At 33.1% G+C, this 18,447-nt stretch overlaps 2 protein-coding genes across 3 annotated transcripts; one reads left to right on the top strand and one right to left on the bottom strand.

The window, feature by feature from the left end:
- Positions 1-2,578: 2,578 nt before the first annotated feature.
- Positions 2,579-5,384, bottom strand: LOC100777511 (glutamyl-tRNA reductase 2, chloroplastic). Its single transcript, XM_003532537.5, has 3 exons — positions 5,060-5,384; positions 4,676-4,917; positions 2,579-3,953 (listed from the first exon to the last, which is right to left on the bottom strand). Exons 1-3 carry the CDS (start codon positions 5,298-5,300, stop codon positions 2,829-2,831), a joined length of 1,608 nt encoding a protein of 535 aa, XP_003532585.1. The 5' UTR covers positions 5,301-5,384; the 3' UTR covers positions 2,579-2,828.
- A 2,837-nt stretch (positions 5,385-8,221) lies between these two features.
- On the top strand, positions 8,222-18,214 carry LOC100806734 (K(+) efflux antiporter 3, chloroplastic). Of its 2 annotated transcripts, XM_003530953.5 has the most exons (19): positions 8,224-8,666; positions 9,321-9,680; positions 10,409-10,510; positions 11,028-11,108; positions 11,340-11,441; positions 12,104-12,181; positions 13,052-13,120; positions 13,325-13,375; positions 13,885-13,998; positions 14,104-14,205; positions 14,304-14,438; positions 15,126-15,307; positions 15,401-15,536; positions 15,873-15,950; positions 16,031-16,132; positions 16,625-16,786; positions 17,233-17,322; positions 17,391-17,552; positions 17,722-18,214. In XM_003530953.5, exons 1-19 carry the CDS (start codon positions 8,616-8,618, stop codon positions 17,983-17,985), a joined length of 2,421 nt encoding a protein of 806 aa, XP_003531001.1. In that variant the 5' UTR covers positions 8,224-8,615; the 3' UTR covers positions 17,986-18,214. The 2 variants fall into 2 exon arrangements, 1 of the variants encoding a protein (XP_003531001.1); XR_005892525.1 differs by lacking the exon at positions 17,722-18,214 and having other exon boundaries at positions 8,222-8,666; positions 16,625-16,856; positions 17,391-17,534.
- Positions 18,215-18,447: the final 233 nt, after the last annotated feature.

Raw genomic sequence — 18,447 nt, 5'->3', positions numbered from 1 at the left:
TTTTGTGTAGAATGATGTTATTAGATTTAACATACATTATATTATATTTGATTCACTCTATTTAAAAATATTAGATTATTATTTACTTTTATGTATAAATTTATTACTTTGTTGATAGGTCTTAAAAAATATCGTCGCCACATGATGTTCAGGTTTAATTAAAAATTTTGTTAAACAATTAGAACATTAACTTTTAGAATCATTATGCTGAAACGATTATCTTTATGATGCTATTTATTTATAACTTAAAGTTTGGACGAATTATGTTATATTTACTTACTTTTAATATTATATGTGAATGCTTTTAATGTTATTTTGAATTATATTGAGAGTGAATTTTCAATTTACCTGTACTAATTTTTAATTAATATGTTTTTTATTCATTAATTTTATATATAAGTAAACTGTGGATATGAATATTTTTTCAAACACACAAAACCAGTATTATAGGACTTTACCCAGAATCTACCCGTTACTATCCCTACACGCAACTGTCAGAGCTGTACTACACTCTTAAAATATATAGAGATATTCACAAACTCATCAAAAAAAGACCTGTCTGCATGGTCCAATTGTGGCTTCTGCTGGACAGTATGGAGCATAGACACTTAAAATATTTGCACACCACTTTTTGATAACATCGTAATTGATTGATGTGAACATGGCAGAACCGTTCTGGACAAGTTTTTCTGGTTGGCAGAGATCCATGTGAGAGCATGCTATAGGTTTATATAACCCTCATAGCTTCCAGAATATGATGCATTTCCAAGAGTTAAGTGAGATATTAGTGTAGTTGCATCAGGCTCACTAGATTAATTTATAATGCTATCTCCAAGATCAATTAAACCTTGGAGGTAAAAATGGATTGCAATGATCTGTTCACAATGTGAGCATCAAAGTCAACATTTCTGTATTCGTTCCACCTTAAGTCCTTAATCAAAGGCGAGAATGACTTGAAAATATAACAATTGGGAAAAATAAAATGGGAGAAGGGTTGATTTTTGTGTCACTCAGTCAGAAATCCAACTTGCGGCGTCAACTCGCTTGTGTGCTACCTTTCTACCCTTTTATCCATGGGAAGTGTGAAACATGAGAACATTAAAGTCAGCTAGAGTTTTTTTAAAGTCAATTAGAGTTTAGCTTTACAAAAAAGTCAAGATTTGGTGCATAATTCAAGTATTTTTAACGTTGTTCTATAATTTAAATTACAGACTTAATTTTAATAATTTGTATAATAAAAAAGATTAAACATTACACAAGTTATTAAAAACTTACCCTATAAACCAATCAAAAAACATTGTTGATTTGACTCTTAAGGTCATATTTAACATCATTGTCTTTGAGAGTTGCTTCAAATTAAGTAACATTACTTAATAAAAAAAATTACCATTGAAGTACATGATCCGACTGTTTATTTAAGCATCATTGCTTAAAAATTGTTTAAAAAAATGTTCGAAAGGAAAAAATTTAATGGATTATAAGATCACAAAATTAAGTTAAATACTCATTTTAACAACTTGATATTGAAGTGATTTTTTTAGAATGTTTCAGTTTATATGACATTATAAGATTTGCAAAATTAAGATAAACAATTTATTTAAACAATCATGTATTATGGATGCTATAAGTAATTATCGTAAAAATTAATAAAATTATAATACATGTTTATTATTGTTGGATTTGGTTACAGTTTAACACTACTGTCAGTGTCATCTAGTGTCTCTATCTTTTTATGGTTTTGGAAATTAAGATCCTTGCCGACCATTAGGCATTGGTATGTGCAGGTCATATTTTGTGTCTATTAGTTTGACTATAACCAAAATTTGGTAACTGATATTAAAAATATTGATTCTCCACGTGCACAAGACTGAAAAGGAAATTGATTGTCATTGAACCAGTAGGTGAGTTTTAGATTTTGTAGGAAAGGTTCCTACCATGGTTTGAGCAAACGCGTGCCTAAATCATAATTTGGAAGATTTCAACTGAAATCCCGATACACAAGCATGGACGGCAAATGCAAGCCATTTATGGACAAAATCCCTTTGTTGTTTTCTGTTAGGTGCTCTGGCAATCCAATAATGGTTTGATATAGAGTCTTGTGATCCACTGTAGCACTGTTATGCATCTTTGGTATTTAAGAAGTATAGAATGGTTATAGAGTTTAAAATATGGGAAAGACTGAAAGAGCACACACGTTGAAAATACAACACTGACATATTACCAGTAACAACGGAACCAGATGCCGATAGCCAACCGGAGTTTGAGTTGAGAATGAAGATATGCATATTGAAACTGGTAGTACTGAAAAAGCACAGATTTTGACGAAGATAATGAAGTAAAAACGTGTATTCAAGAGTGTTAATTAATTACAGAATACCCAGCACTCATGCAATTATCATGAAAGTCTCCTATAACAATCGGCAAGGGGTTACTATCTCTAGTCCTTTTTATAAGAAACAATTGATAGTGTATTTTACACTATAACTTGTTTCTTAGGTAAATCATGACTAAAAGATAAACAGGATAAGAGATCAAAACCGAGAATCAAATACACACTACTTGTTTGACTCACTTATACTCCACTCTAACATTGATGTTATTAAAAATACAAGAATCATCTGTTGTCAAGAGGATCATGAATTTACAACTGCTCTATATCAAGCTCATTGAGAAAAATATAACATGTTGAATTCAATTACTTATAATGTTAAAAATAATTGAAAAAAATTAGCCTTCAAAGGGCCTCAATCAACTACTGTAGTGTACAAAATGGCGAGGATTGCAGCCCCCACAGTAATCAAATAAAACTAAACCAATTGAAGAAGAATCTACTTCTGAACCCGTTCCATCTTGACTCTGATCTTTTCTTCGATCAAGGAAGTTTCTGTCTCAAGATCATACATTCTGTTAAGGGCGCGCATATTCTCAAGTACTTCACTCAGACTACTATCATTTTTCCCATCACACCTTAGGTGCTGCATGGGACCATGAAGTAGCTTATTCACAATACCCATACTAAGGGCATAAATTGCATCTTTGTGTTGCTTTGAGACATCAGGGCCCATCTTCGACAAACACTTCTCCATCTCAGAGGCTCTTATCCTCTCAACATAAGCTCTAAACTTCTTAATAGTAGGAACAGTTTCCAGAGAGTCTTTCCACGCTTCAAATTTATTCAACTCCTCTAGTATAATTCCTCGGGCTTCCTCAGCTTTCTGAAGCCTGTCCTCCTTGTTAGCTGCAACAACTTCCTTCAGATCATCCACATTGTACACAAGTGCAGTCTCCAGATCCGAGACACTCGGTTCCACATTCCTAGGAATAGATATATCAACAAAAAGCCGCCTTCTCCCATGACTAACCAGAGGAAGCATCTGCACATTCTCTTTAGAAAACAACGATGATTCAGACGTCGTGCTGGTGAAGATCACATCAGCTTCGGCAGCACACGCCAGCATATCTGAAATTGGTCTAAACAGAATCTCAACATCCTTCAACTCTTTCCGAATGGCATTAACTTTCTCTTCAGTCCTGTTAACAACAACCATCTTTCTGCAACCTTTGGCAGCCAAATGCTTAATCACAAGCTTCCCCATCTTCCCAGCACCAACCACCAACACTCCAGAATCAGCAAAGGAGGAATCCGGTAGCTTCATCAGTGCAAGCTCCACAGCAGCCGAGCTTACAGAAACTGATCCAGATGAAATGTTAGTCTCGGTTCTAACCCGCTTCCCAACCGATATCGCCTGCTTGAACAAACCACTGATTTTCTTATCAAAACCAGGCACTCCCTGTCCAGCTTTCACAACCTGCTTCACCTGAGCAAGAATTTGACCTTCCCCAAGAACAAGTGAGTCAAGCCCTGACGCCACTTCAAATAGATGCTGCGCGGCGTACGCGTTATACAGCAAAACTTGGTGCTCCCGAAGCTCAGGTATTGAAATCCCACTCACCTAAACAAAAAACACAACCATGAGTTTTCCTTTCCAAACAAAAACAAGAACTTAGCATGGGTAAATCACCTATTTCGTCCATGATCCTAATCCCTGAAACTAAAAACTCATAAAAAAAGTCCTTGGGATTACAATCCGTCAATCATGTTAGTCCAACTGATGTGACCTAAGTGATAATATTAACATATGTTCAGGGACCAAACTATTAAGTAATTAAGTTTGACAAATGTTAACCAATGTTCTTAGGGCATTAGTTAAGGAACTAAAAGGAGAAAAAAAAAATTAGAATGCGTGAAATTGCCTTATCCATAACTTTTTTTACGCTCTTCTCTTATTTCTTCAATAAATACTTTCTCTTTTCAGTTCTTTAACCAAAGCTCTAAGCAATCAATGTCCTAAGGCAAATGGTTGGCAATTTTGGGTCATACACACACACATATATATATATATATATATATATATATATATATATATATGAGTTAGGACCATTATTTTATTAGCCAAAATATTAAAGTGGTCTCATCAATATAAAATTATAGTCAAGGGCATAAAATTATAGTCAAGGGCATATATGTCATGAAAGGCTAACTGTGTGTAGAGAGAAGCTAAATTATAATTATCAAATTTTGCTTTCTTTTTCTCTTTATCCCATTTTGCTTTCTTTTTCTCTTTATCCCATTAGAAGAGAAAATTCAGAAAAGAACATAAAGCTCTCGACATACCTTAGACATCCAATCAGTAACCTCCTTAACACCACGGTGCTGAGAGAGAGCCACAACATAGATTTCCATGCGATTGCACGTGCTGAGAACCGCGGCTTCTTCGATGTGATTCAAAGCGCAAAGGTCCTTGATGACCTGAGCCCAATGCGATTCTGGAATGGAAAGCTTCTCACGCATCTCAACGGGAGCAGTGTGAATGTTCAGCCCTATGCAAATAATGCTACTCTTTTCCTTCGTATATCCTAATAACACAAAACAAATCAAAGCAATTCAATTTTAACTCCACATTCTGTGATGCATTATTTAATATTTATCAATCAAATGAAACGGATAAAAAATGAATTTTCAGAATTTGTGAATGGAGGGAGAGGAATGAGGACTTACTGTCGGCGGCGGAAGTTTTGAGCAACTCGAGAGGGGAGGGTTTGGAAGCGACGACGTCTTGGGGAAGGGAAATCTTATTGCCATTGTTATCGGAGAAGAAGGGGCACGTGGCGTTGACGGAAAAGCGCGCGCGCGGGAAGGAGAGTTGGGAAGGCGGTAGGTGGAGGGAGCGGCGGAATCGGGCGGAGGAGGAGGAGAGGGAGGTGGTGGCGGCAGCGGAGGATCTACCGAGGGCCGCCATGGGAATTTGTGTAGGAAGGAGTGAAAAATAATAAGAGTTTTTGAATGAGAAAATGGGTGCGCTTTGTTTGACCAACCAAAAAGTGAGGTTGGGTTTATATTAATATGGGATTATGGGATAGATCATGGTGTGCGACTTGTCTCCACACGCTCTCTAACACACCGACCCATTCTTTAACAACTATATTTTGGACCAAGCTCAATTATCTTTTTTTTTTTTTATCTTATCACTAATCTTCTACTTGTTCAACCTAATTTCTTTGACCAGAAACTTTTAAAAAAAATTAGGAAAAGAAACTATATTTCGTTTCACCAAAAATACGGGATTTGAATTTTGAAATAGGTATCTTTTACTTATCTTTATTTTCTTACTTCATGATAAAACAGTTAAGGGATTAAGGAATTAAGTATATATTGAATCGATCTTTTACGGTACCTACCTGTTAGTTAGAAGGATTAAGAGTGTTTGTTTCATGATAAGTATGCAAGTTCATATCTTTTTTTTTTCTTCTTCTAACTAAATCAAACAGATAAATATTCAATTTTAAATTTCCTAATATACTAAATCAATCTTTTATAATGTTTGTTAGAAGATGACATGCAAGAGTGTTTATTTCATGATAAGTAAGTATATAAGTTCATTTTTTTATATAACTAAAACAGATAAATATTCAATCTTAAGTTTTCCAATATACTGAACCAATAAGGAAAGATTGGGCGAGGAAGAATGAAAAAAAAATCAATAACACTATATCTTTATTTATAATATACTCCATTTTTTATTTAGATTATTTATGTCATTTTATATTATATTTCTTGTCCTCTAACTTTCTATACAACTAAACAAGTGAAAATAATTTTTTTTATCTTATTCTATTTTTCTTTATCTTTTATCGGACAATCTAACAAATTGTCTTACTTTTTAATTCTTTTTTTTACTTTCTTTTCAAGATCAAATTTATTTTTAAGTTTTGATTTGACTTGATTATACTTATGATCTTTCAGATCCAATTTCACAAATTAGATTATCTAAGTATTACAATGGTATAATTTTGATCTTTTCATTTATCTTACAATAAATATTATTAGATTTTAATAACATGAGGTTAAATGATGGCATGACAATTGATTTTGGATGATTTATTGATTTTAAAATTTCTTATTCCTTTTTATGATAGTTGTATTGTATGAGAATGGCTTGATTTATTTAGATTTTAGAGTGTAAATGTTGATTTTGTTTATGATATTTAATTGGTGTGTTATTTTAATTTGATCAATTAATTAAACGAGTTAATTGATTTATTTGGATATGATTTCAGATATGTTTTTTTTTTAATCATGAGATATGTTGAATGATTGTTGGGTTAGGAGTAAGGATGTAGGATAGATATTTTGGGCCTAGAAAATTAAAGAAACAAAAATTCTGTCAGGAGGGTATGTACAGTAGTAAAGGAGGTGAGACCAAAAATAGTTTGCTGCCACTAATCTGGGACACTATTAATAATTATGGAGGGTGCAAACAGTGACAATATTGAACTTTCACATGTTGTTTTAACCCTTGTGATAAATAAACTCTGCAAAATTAGTCTCATGGGTTAAAGGGTAAATGGTGCCAACCCACTTGTTGGGACCAATAGTTCTAGCTCGCTCACCTCCATAGATGCCAAGCTATTTGTGATGGTGAGGAGGGTATATATCTCTTGTAGGAATTCATCCGATTGATTACACATAACGAGATGATGATTATTGATATAAGTGTATTATGAGTTTGTATAAGATATATACTTACTCCTCATATGATGACGATGATCGATGATGGTCGCTATGAATAGATAAATCTTGAACTCTAGGATGGATTATATATGTTTTGCTTATGTGTTGGAGTTAGAAAACATCTCGATTCTTTCCATAAAAATGATAGCAAAGGAACACAACCTCACACTCTATACCTTTATGTTTTCTTTTGTATGTTATGCTTTTTGAAGATAGATCAGACGTTCTAGAATCTCGAAGGAGTTCGGCTTAATGGACCATTAGATGTACTTCACTAAAGAGAGATGACACTACTATTGTTGTGATATCAATATCACTATACGCTTCCTACCCATATTTTGAGTTCCATTAGCACCAACAAAGATAACTTTTCACACATGTCTTTCCATGCTCACTAAAAGCGAAATCCTATCAATTAAGATTAAAATAATCTTAAAATTAGAATTATCTAGAGTAAAAATAATCATCTCTTAATAATAGTGAAATAATATTTTAACAAATATTTAAAATATCTTGTATTCTTTTAAAAAAATATCATAAAATATTGATTAATATTTATAATATAACAATTATATATTTATGTATATTAATTTATTATAATCTTCAACATATATAAAGTAAATAAAATAACACTAATAATGAATATAAACAATATTAATCAAAATACTAAAAGATAAAAATAATGTTAAACTAACTCTATAATCTTAAGAAAATTTAAAAGAATTATTATATTAATAATATAATAGTCTAAAATATAAAATAATAAAAAATATTAGAAAATAAACATAATAAAAATATATACTATAATAAATTGTTATAATAATAATAAATGAGGAAATAATATTATAAAATGAAAAACTTTAAAATAATTACAAAAATAAAAAAAGTACACATGTGCATCACACATATATCGATTTAATATTTTTTTTCTTAAAAACATTTTGCTGCTTACAATAATATTGATATAGGAGATGAATATTTTTCTGAGAAGGTGATGTATTCTTTAGACAAAGCCAGAATTCAACACTAAGTATTATATCACTGGTCCTAACAGTTGTTAACATTTGTTGGTAGGGTATATTTTGTTTACCTTAATATAAATTTTTACTTTCCGATAATGAAATGGGGAATAAAAGCAGTCGCCACGTAGAGATTATGTATCTGTCTGACTTGAAAAATCTGAACATCGTTTGTGATCCACGAAAACCACATCAGACTCAAGTGAAACCAGAATTGTTGTGGTCGCCAACCATTCACAAACACTTATAATTTATCTAAATTAATACTCCTAAATTTCAAAGCTCGTCCAAATCCTCTCTACGGCGATTTCATTTTCAGCATAGTTTTCTACCTTTCACAGCTTCCTACGTGTACGTGTGCCTTTATCCACCTTTATTTTCTGAGGCAGCGAAGTACAGAACACTCTAAAGATCGATTGTTTTCTTTTGCTTTCTTTCATCATTACTCAAATTCCATCTGGGTGTGTCTATAACCGGCACAAACAAACACAAATGAGCTTTCCCAAGTTGGGTTTCATTGTTTCATGAGCACTTTCATTATGTTGGAGTCTTTAGCTTGGTGCCAAAGCTTTAAGGTAACAACATCTCTTCTTGTGTTTTTTACAGTTTCGTATGTTATCATTGTTGGGTTAGTTTGAGACTGGTGAAGGGAGAAGGGAGGGGGGAGATGTCGTGGGTTCGAATGCCCACTAACTAAAATCTAACAACTAACATTTGCCAATAAAAAAAAGTTTGAGACTTTGAGTCATGCAGATATGGGTTTGGTTGATTTTGCTATGTAGTGTTAGCAACACAGTGAGAATCTTTGTTGTTGGTTAAAATTTATTAGAAATTACAAAATCACGAGTGAGAATCTTTAAATAAGTAGTGAGAGCACACAAATTTGTTATTTCCAATAGATTTTAGCCGATTAGAAGGAGTGTGATGTGTTGTTTGCATTTCTCATGCAGATATCAGCTGCAAGAATTTTTCCCTTTCATCTTTCCTACATTTCCCTTCAAGAAAATGTAGTAATATAGAAATTGAAGATGCTTAAACTTTGAAGTTGTAGCTAAATCCTGTTTATATTCAAAAATAGAGTCAATTCATACACCCCTTAAGAAGCTAGGAACTGGGAATTTAGTATTGACTTAGTTAAACAGTAAAATCAGCTTGTTGCATAATCTAATCCATATTAAGAAAGTTGTTGCTCGTTCTGAAATTTTCTTTGCAATATTATTTCCTTGCAGGGATATGACCTTACCAAACAGAAGAGTCCGGGTTACTCCCATGCCATTTCACGAGTTTATAGAAATTCTATTTTCATGCTTTACTCAGTTAAAAAGCAAGTGCCACTACTACCACATGGTGCTAGTCATGGGATATTTCATAGGACGTGTGTGTCAGAAAAATTCTTTAAAAGGTCTCCTCTCAATGTTCCATCATGGAGAGGATTGTGTAAGTCGCGTTGGGAACGGCTACAAACAAATGTAGCATATGATGTTGCTGGTGCTGTTGAAGTCATCCATGATTTAGGATTGGATACTCTTACTTTCTTGGCTGTGACCGTCTTAATTGTGCCTACATTCAAGTCAATTAAAGCCAGTCCTGTAAGAAGTTCTTGGAGTTTACTTGATTTTCTTTCTTTTCTTGAGTTATGCTCTTGAAATTATGATAATCTCTCATCTCAATAATCATAACCATCACTCATTACCATGTAATGCTCTGTATTAGTTTTGGTAAATTCCTGCATTAGTTTGACTAATTAAAATGGACTAAGGCATTCTTTAAGTAAATGAGACAAACACAAGCATCAAGAATGAGAAGGATGCTCAACTTAAGTTTTGATGATAATTTGAATTGCTATAGATTGGACATACTACGATATACAGCAAAATCAATATCTGTTGTCATTCAGTTTCACTTATTATACACCGAAATAACTAATCAGAAGTCTTGATCTTCAAGTTATTTTTGCAAATATTGGTTTTGGAGTTTGCGTATGAATTGATTCCCATCAGTGATCAATATTATATGTGTTGTGACCATTGTACTTAATAAACAAAATTTGAAGTGAGCTTTACTATTCTATGAATTTACGATGATTCTATTACTGGAAAAGTCTAGATTTGTAGTTGATTGAAATTTGAAACTAATTGTTGTACTGCATAAATTAGTTTGAATTGATTTTAAATTTTAAAAATAAATATCTTAAGCTACTTAATATTTAAATATGCACGTTGAATCTCACACAGATCATAGTAGAATTACAATCAGTGTTATCTATTTACTTTCTTATATTAATAATTGAAATAAATTTAATGGTTGTTATTTTCAGATACTTGGTTTCTTCTGTGCTGGTGTGGTACTGAATCAGTTTGGTTTAATTAGAAACCTTACAGATGTCAAAGCTTTATCAGAATGGGGGATCCTTTTCTTGGTAAGATACATCATTGCAGCTACTCTGGTTATTTTCTTTTCTTTTTTTCCCCATTTGTTTGTCACCCTCAAATGAATCATTGAAACTTTGATTTATAAACATATTTTAGCATGTTATTGCTCTATTTTGTAAAAACTAACAATCCAAAACTCCTAGGTATTAGCCTTTTTTTATTACTCCATTTCATGAAAATTCTTAATTCAAGTGACAGCCATAATATTTACTGTATTGACTGCTTTTATTTTCTAAAAGCTCCTGAAATTCATATTTATTAACCTTTTTCTTAAAAAAAAATCAACAGTAACATTGTTTGATCCTAATCGCTTTTATGTTCATATTTGTTGTATGATAAGGTATCATGCACATTAAAATATGATTGGAAGTTATGGAAGAACCTTTTAAAAGTCTAAAATATAAGTATGAATAACCTATATTATTTTCATGGTGATAATCCACACCAAAATTTCTGATAAACATGTTGTATAATTACTCTGAAGTAATGTTTGTCTCTTTTCAGCTGTTTGAGATGGGTTTAGAGCTTTCACTTGCTCGTCTGAAAGCTCTTGCAAAATATGCTTTTGGGATGGGATTGACTCAGGTATGACACTTTGGGTGTGATAATGGTTGTGCAAAGAAAATTTCTTAGGCCATTTCATTCATTTTATTCATTGGTTAGCTTCATCTATGCTAAAGATTATTATAAACTTATCATAGATGATGGCTCTTACCATTGGATTATTATATTTAGTTGTTTATTCTTTATAAATTGTTCTAGAACTTGTAAGGAAAGTACTAATTTCTTCTTCAATATTTAAAAACACTTTTGAAGGTTGTACTGTCTACTTTAGCATTTACTGCTTTTGAACTTCCTCCAAATGGAGCTGTTGGAACAAAAATTTTGGAATTCCTTTTCCACTCTAGGCCTGATCTGGTAAGTTTTCCATATCTAAATATTTTGTTCTTAGTTTCATGTTTGTACCTTTTCTTGATTATAAATTACAGTCATTCTGGTGAGAGACAGACAGACAGAATGCACGCATGCAGAGTACAGACACTTTCAAATGCGAAATTTGATAGTGAAGCTTCTAAATGCTGAAATAAATTGCTACAGACACTTGCCTAAAACTTTAGCCTTTAGGATGTGGCTCCCACTTCCTATACATTCTACAAGGTCCTAGTTGACCAGATATTAGATAATCCTTTATGCTCTACATTAGTAATTAAATCCTTATTCAAAGTGGTGTTTGATAGAGCCCCAATGACATGGCTTGATCCATGTAGCTGATCTCACTTAGTAGGACATGGACTATGGAGTTCATTCCTTACTACCCTATTCTTCTAATTAAATTATAGTTTTTGCTCAAAGTCAAGTGGCCATGTGTTTTTTCCACACTTGAATGGCTTTTGCATTTGGGGACATGTTTCACATAAAAACCATTTGTAGACTTGCATCTAACAGCTTAGTCTTTTAAGATGATTGTTTGCTTACAAAGATAATTAATCATAGCTAGATATGAAAAGGTATAATATCAATAAAACTTGAAGAGGCTTCACTGCTTTAATCTTTAATTTATTTTGAAATCATATTCATAGGTGAACATCAGAAGTGTCGATGAAGCTGTAGTGATTGGTGCTGCTCTCTCTCTGTCATCTTCTGCATTTGTTTTACAGGTATTTGTTTATTTTGAATGTCTATTTATAATTGAAGATAAACAAGGATAATTTCTGCACCTTGTTTACATGAAAGACACAAAGACAATGTTGATGCATCAATAATACCTTGAGTTGTATCTATACTAATTATACTTATATATCACTTTATTGATGTATGAATAGTACCTTGATGTATCAATATCACCTTGTTTTGACTTATGCAACTAATATTTTTCACTACTAATTTTATTTTTCATATTTCCAATAAATAGGAACCATTTTTATGCATTAAAAGAAAAACAATGCACGTAACTAACAAAAATAAATATAATTTCATGACTATTGACAGATCTGACAAACACATTCATGCTTTTATAAAATATTTATGAAGGTATTCACATTCCAACATACCATGTAAGTTTTGGAGAAAAGTCTCGGCAGAAAAGCTTGTGGTTGTTATTTTTTGTACTTAATACAATAAAAAATATAGCTAATTTTGATAGCTGGAATTCTTTGTGTCTTTCCTTCCCTCCTTTACAATCCAGTGATTTTGTTATGGATCCCATTCATTTTTTTTTAAGATAATATTGATTTAGTAGTACTAGTTAGTGACTATGTCATTTTCCTCCTCTAGCCCTGCCACATCATTTTGTTCCTTTTGCTTCTAGTATGCAATCTCTTGGGTTGTAAACTTTTTCCTTCCCTGTTCTTTTATATGCTATTATCATCTTGTGTACTGCATTGAAAAGAAATCGTGGTCAAAATAAGTTTAATTCTGCTTTATTTTAATGGTTTTAGGTGTTCCCCATGCATGAGTCCATTGTGATATGTGAGTGACACTAAATATGGATAATGTAACTTATCAAGCATATATGCATATATTTGTAGCTTCTTGCAGAGAGAGGTGAGCTTCCTACAAGATTTGGCTCAGCAACTCTTGGAATACTTCTTTTGCAGGTTTTTGTCTTAAACTCTTACTAGGTTACAGTCTCATTCTCCAAGTATGCAATTTTTTATAAAAGGAAAATGTGGTTGTTAGAACTCATTTTGTATATAAGTTACCTATTGATATCTTCTGATTTTGTATATTGATAAATAAGATATCAGTAAAGAAAAGCTTTGATATAATTAACTTTGTTCCTTTTCTGCTTGCTATTCTAGGATTTGGCCGTTGTCCCTCTTTTAGTCATACTTCCAATACTAGAGAGCCAGGTGAGATGTAAACTATTGCTATTTTTAATTTCACATATTGCCTTTCTGGTTACTTCTTTATAAACTAATGGAGTTAACAGTTTGAGATAATAGTAGAGCTCTTTATCATTCTTTGAGTTATGGTTAACATTTTCTGGTCATCAACTATTTTGTGGCCCACCTACCACTTTGACATACATGCAAAATTGCTTTAGGCCCACCAACAAAAAGTTATCTACCTTTAGTTTTTATAAAGAAAAAATGCCACATTTTTTTTTAAAGAAGGTCCTATATGTTGGCAAAAAGGCCCAACATATGATTCTCTCATTTAAAGTAAAAATATTTTCTTAAAATTTTCTTTAGGCCTCACTTGTCGTTGGGTTGATCCTAGTTACAATAATGTCCTGATTATTCTTTTTTTACTTACTGTAAATTTGAGGTTAAAAATTTGGTTATTTGATAATCAGATGCATGACGCATCAACTTTTGCACTCATTCTTCATCCTATGCTTTATTATTTTTCATTCTAGAATATAACTGAGGGAAGTATTTGGCCCATGCTTGCTCAAGAAAGTTTAAAGGCATTAGGTGGATTGGGTCTGCTTTCACTTGGGGCAAAGTACATTCTCAGAAGAGTTTTTGAGGTCTGTATCACATATATTTCAAGAAAGATTTTTATCCAAAAAAATAAAATGTGTCCAAACTCATTTTTGATATGTGCTAGGCAGTAAAATGTTGGTCAAATTCAGGTTGTTGCAGATACAAGGAGCTCTGAGGCTTTTGTTGCTCTTTGCTTGCTGACTGTTGCTGGGACTTCACTAGTCACACAGAATTTGGGATTTAGTGACACGGTTCCGTATTTTCCAATGCTTAGGATTTTAATTTGGGATTGTGGAGAATCATTAAATTGAATATTAACTTGACAATTGTATGAAATATCATAATGCAGCTTGGGGCTTTTTTAGCTGGAGCAATTTTAGCAGAGACAAACTTCAGGACCCAGATTGAAGCTGACATAAGACCATTTAGAGGATTGCTTCTTGGGTTGTTTTTTCTAACTACGGGAACTTCAATCGACATGCAGGTTAATATGATATCATTTATGATATATGTAGCATGGTTTTTAGATTTTCTAAGCATGGCTATTATGTTAATTTTTCTGTTGTGTCTGTGCATATATGCAAACTTTGATTTCAGATTCATCAAACTAGATATTATATAGGCCCAAAATTTTGATCACCTGGCTGCGATGTAACTTTCTGATAGGTATTGGGTATTATGGGGTGTCTAAGTCCCACATCGAGTAGTATGAGATGTTTGATGGAGTATTTAAGTGCTTGGTTCTTTGCCCTTAAGAGCTAAGGGAGGATTTCCCTAGTGCTTGGGTGCTTATCACATTTTTGTAAATCAAAACATACTGAAGTTGTAAATTGGATAAATCCAAATCATAGTAAATAGTAATTGCCTTGTGTTAGCTTGAAGTGAGGATACTCACCTGCCACCCATTGTGTTATTCTATTAAAAACAATCCTCGACTGAAATCTGAATGACACCCATGTGAGTGATTTATCTGTTTTCGTGCAATTGGATCCATGAATTTATGAAGTTTAATGAATATAAACTTTGTTAGATCCATGAATTAAGGAATATATAATAAGATATCCTTAACAACCTGCTGTTTGCATGAAATTAGGAAATTTACACACCCTCCACTGTGAAACTATAGATAGATGTATTTCTTCCCCTCTATAATTATTATTTTTTGTTGCAGCTCCTTTTGCGTGAGTGGCCAAATGTACTTTCACTCTTGGGAGGTTTAATTGTTATAAAGACATTGATCATAACTGCAATTGGTCCTCGAGTTGGGCTTACTTTAAAAGAAAGTGTAAGAATAGGATTGCTTCTATCCCAAGGAGGCGAGTTTGGATTTGTTGTTTTCTCTTTAGCTAATAGGTAAGTAATTATCCAATATGATGCATTGGTGTTATTTGAGTTAGAAAATTGGGATTGTTTTTAGTTATAAAATTTGTGGCTTCTTGTAAGCAGGCTTGGGGTGCTTCCCCTTGAGCTCAACAAGCTGCTCATAATTGTTGTTGTATTGTCAATGGCATTAACCCCATTTCTGAATGAAGCTGGAAGAAGGGCTGCTAGCTTTATTGAAGAAAATTTTGACCCTGAGAATGTATGTCTTTTTCTGTAAGATTTACGGTTTTGGCAGTTACTTGCACACAAACACAAACACACATGTGCTTGCATATAAGGATTGTGAGTAGCAATGATGAATTATTGGTGTATTTGAAAGAAAAAATATCATGCATATTCATGCCCTGTGGATTATATGCTTCAAGTCGTCAATTCATTTTTAACTATTATTCTTTAATCAACTTAAGATGTTAAAGGAGAAACTATGGGATATAAAAAACAAAATGGAACATTTTCTTCACTATATGTGTGACAATCTTATGCCAGTGATTTCATTTTAACTGCAAGTTTACATTGAGTACTAAATTATTTGCAGAAACAGAATGTTTCTGAGACGGTTAACTTCAACATTAGTGAACCCGTTGTTATCCTTGGATTTGGACAAATGGGCCAGGTAGATCAATTAATACATTGTAAAACCTGCCATTAATATTGCCCATTTCTAAAATTTATCCTTCTGTTCCATATATAAAGGTCCTTGCCAATTTCCTGTCCAATCCATTAGCTTCAGGAGGAGATAGTGATGAAGTAGGATGGCCTTACGTGGCATTTGATCTTGACCCCTCAGTAGTAAAGGTCAGTGTATTTGAGCATTGTGCGTGGCTATTGTCTACCAGTATCTGCATGAGAACCTTTTCTTTTCCCTTTTTGAGGAATTGTTTGAAATTCTTGAGTAGAGATCTGCTGTTTAGAATATCTGTAATTTGGTATGGATTAATTAGATGCTGAGACATTCTCTCTGATGCCTTACACGAGGCATGGAATAAAAGGACAAGCTTTTTTATATGGACAAATTCTCTATTTTATATTTGCACCTGATGCACAGTTTTCTTTTTTCTGAAAAATAAAATTTCACTGATCTTGTGAATAGCATGATATACAAGTATAAATGTTCCAATTGAGTGTTGACTCATCAATCATTTTTTGTTTCTTTGTTCTTATGTTTTCCTTTTCTTTATTTTAAGAGAATGAAAGCATTATTTCATGTCATTTCTTACCCTTCATATTGCAATCTCTTTTATATACCTTTCTTTTAATTTATTATTTCCCTTTTGAACTACTGAACAGGCAGCTAGAAAAATTGGCTTTCCTGTACTCTATGGGGACGGATCACGTCCAGATGTTCTTCACTCTGCCGGTGTCTCTTCTCCAAAAGCTTTCATGATTATGTATACTGGGAAGAAGAAGACAATTGAAGCTGTTCAGAGGCTAAAATTGAATTTTCCTGCAGTAATAATCTTTTTCCCACCCCTACCCTCAGTGCAAGCCCCTTATCTCAATTGGTTGTGTGTGAGAGAATGTATGTGCACAATAGGGGAGAAATTACGGGTTTCTATAATTGAAAGCAACCATGGTAGTATGATGTGACTAGCTTAGTTTTCATTTGTTTATAAAATGAATGGTGATAGACTCCAATATTTATCATAAGAAGCTTGATCATTCTGTAATTGGAGATCTCTTGCATACATCATTACATCATACCCCAAATTTACGTGCACACAAAAGCATAAACAGAAGCAAAGGGTATCTAATGCACTAGGACTTGTACATGTTAGGTTTATATTAGTGGTAACTTGTCTAATAAAATTTTGTAACTGTATGTGTTTCTTATCTTCCTTTAATTTTGTTCTCTTCTCTCTTGGTTTAATAGTATACTTAGTGATGAAATTTCTCAGATCCCAATCTACGCCAGAGCTCGTGATCTCAAGCATCTTTTAGATCTGAAGAAAGCAGGTGCAACGGATGCCATTTTGGAAAATGCAGAGGTACTGTCAAAAAGTTATTTCCCTCCCCTGATGCTCGGAAACTGGGGCTAAATATTTTATTCTTGCAGACTAGCTTGCACCTGGGTTCTAAGTTGCTGAAAGGCCTTGGTGTGATGTCTGATGATGTGGCATTTTTGAGTCAGCTTATTAGAGATTCCATGGAGCTCCAAGCTCAAGAAGGAATCGGCCAATCTGATGATCGTGGATTAGATATTATGAAACCGTTGCAGGTACTTCAAAACAATGATTTGGCTCGGGTAAATGCTAAAATATGGTTGAAATGGGATAACTTGCACTATGGCCCCATTTTTTTAATTTGTTCTTTGTAATTTTTAATGGCTGCTATTGCGGTGATAGAAACTTGCATAACAGAAGAAACTGATGTGTCTATATTGTAAGGTGAGAGTTGCTGTCTCGAGGGAAGCACGTGTACTGGCGGCAACAACTTCACCAGAAGCTGAATTATCAGAAATGAATCAGAATGATCAAGCTTCATCAGTTAGAAATCAAAGAGAAGTAGATCCAGAAGAACAAGATTATGAACTAAATGAAGCTGTGAATTTAGAAGGAAATGGTGTTTTAGTTATCAAACATAGTGAAGAAAGCTCAATGATTGTAGACCAATCAAACCCTTCTTCCCATACTGCCACTGAGGAACCCTGAATAGGGCTTCTTCCCATTTATTTTGCTCCTCTAACCCCCATAACTTCTGAAAGATTTCAGGAAGTTATCATTTTCATTGCAGAGCTAACAATATATGTATAGGAAACATCCCAATGTAAGAGAGTTTGTAGAACAGCATCATTCCAACTCCGATGCTTCAATTCTTTTGAGAACCACAAAATGTATAGTAATTTAACACCAGTAACATAACTTTTATTTCTTGTGGGAAGTCCTACACAGTTTAAGCCTTTATGGTGATATCAAACTCTAGAGGTTAAAATGTAGCAATGGCGTGTGAAGTATTTTTTATGATGATAATGCATCATGTTATAATCACTATTGAAGTATAGGAATAATAGATTTGAAAAATTTAACATCGTTGATAGATAATCTTATCCTGTGGAACATGTGGTTATGGATTTGATTTTTAGTTCTAGTATATGAAAAAATATTCATTAAGAG

Source organism: Glycine max, chromosome 8, assembly GCF_000004515.6.
Source record: "Glycine max cultivar Williams 82 chromosome 8, Glycine_max_v4.0, whole genome shotgun sequence".
NCBI classification, from domain to species: Eukaryota; Viridiplantae; Streptophyta; class Magnoliopsida; order Fabales; family Fabaceae; genus Glycine; species Glycine max.
The sequence above is the reverse complement of the archived record's forward strand: the minus strand, read 5'-3'. Positions and strand labels throughout refer to the sequence as shown.

Coding starts and splice junctions, on each gene's coding strand:
- LOC100777511 (XM_003532537.5), bottom strand. CDS start 5,300: ATGGCGGCCCTCGGTAGATCCTCCGCTGCCGCCACCACCTCCCTCTCC. Junction 4,918..5,059: donor CAAAACTTCCGCCGCCGACA/GTAAGTCCTCAT, acceptor TTGTGTTATTAG/GATATACGAAGGAAAAGAGT. Junction 3,954..4,675: donor TTACTGATTGGATGTCTAAG/GTATGTCGAGAG, acceptor TTTTTTGTTTAG/GTGAGTGGGATTTCAATACC.
- LOC100806734 (XM_003530953.5), top strand. CDS start 8,616: ATGAGCACTTTCATTATGTTGGAGTCTTTAGCTTGGTGCCAAAGCTTT. Junction 8,667..9,320: donor CTTGGTGCCAAAGCTTTAAG/GTAACAACATCT, acceptor ATTTCCTTGCAG/GGATATGACCTTACCAAACA. Junction 15,951..16,030: donor GATTTGGACAAATGGGCCAG/GTAGATCAATTA, acceptor CCATATATAAAG/GTCCTTGCCAATTTCCTGTC.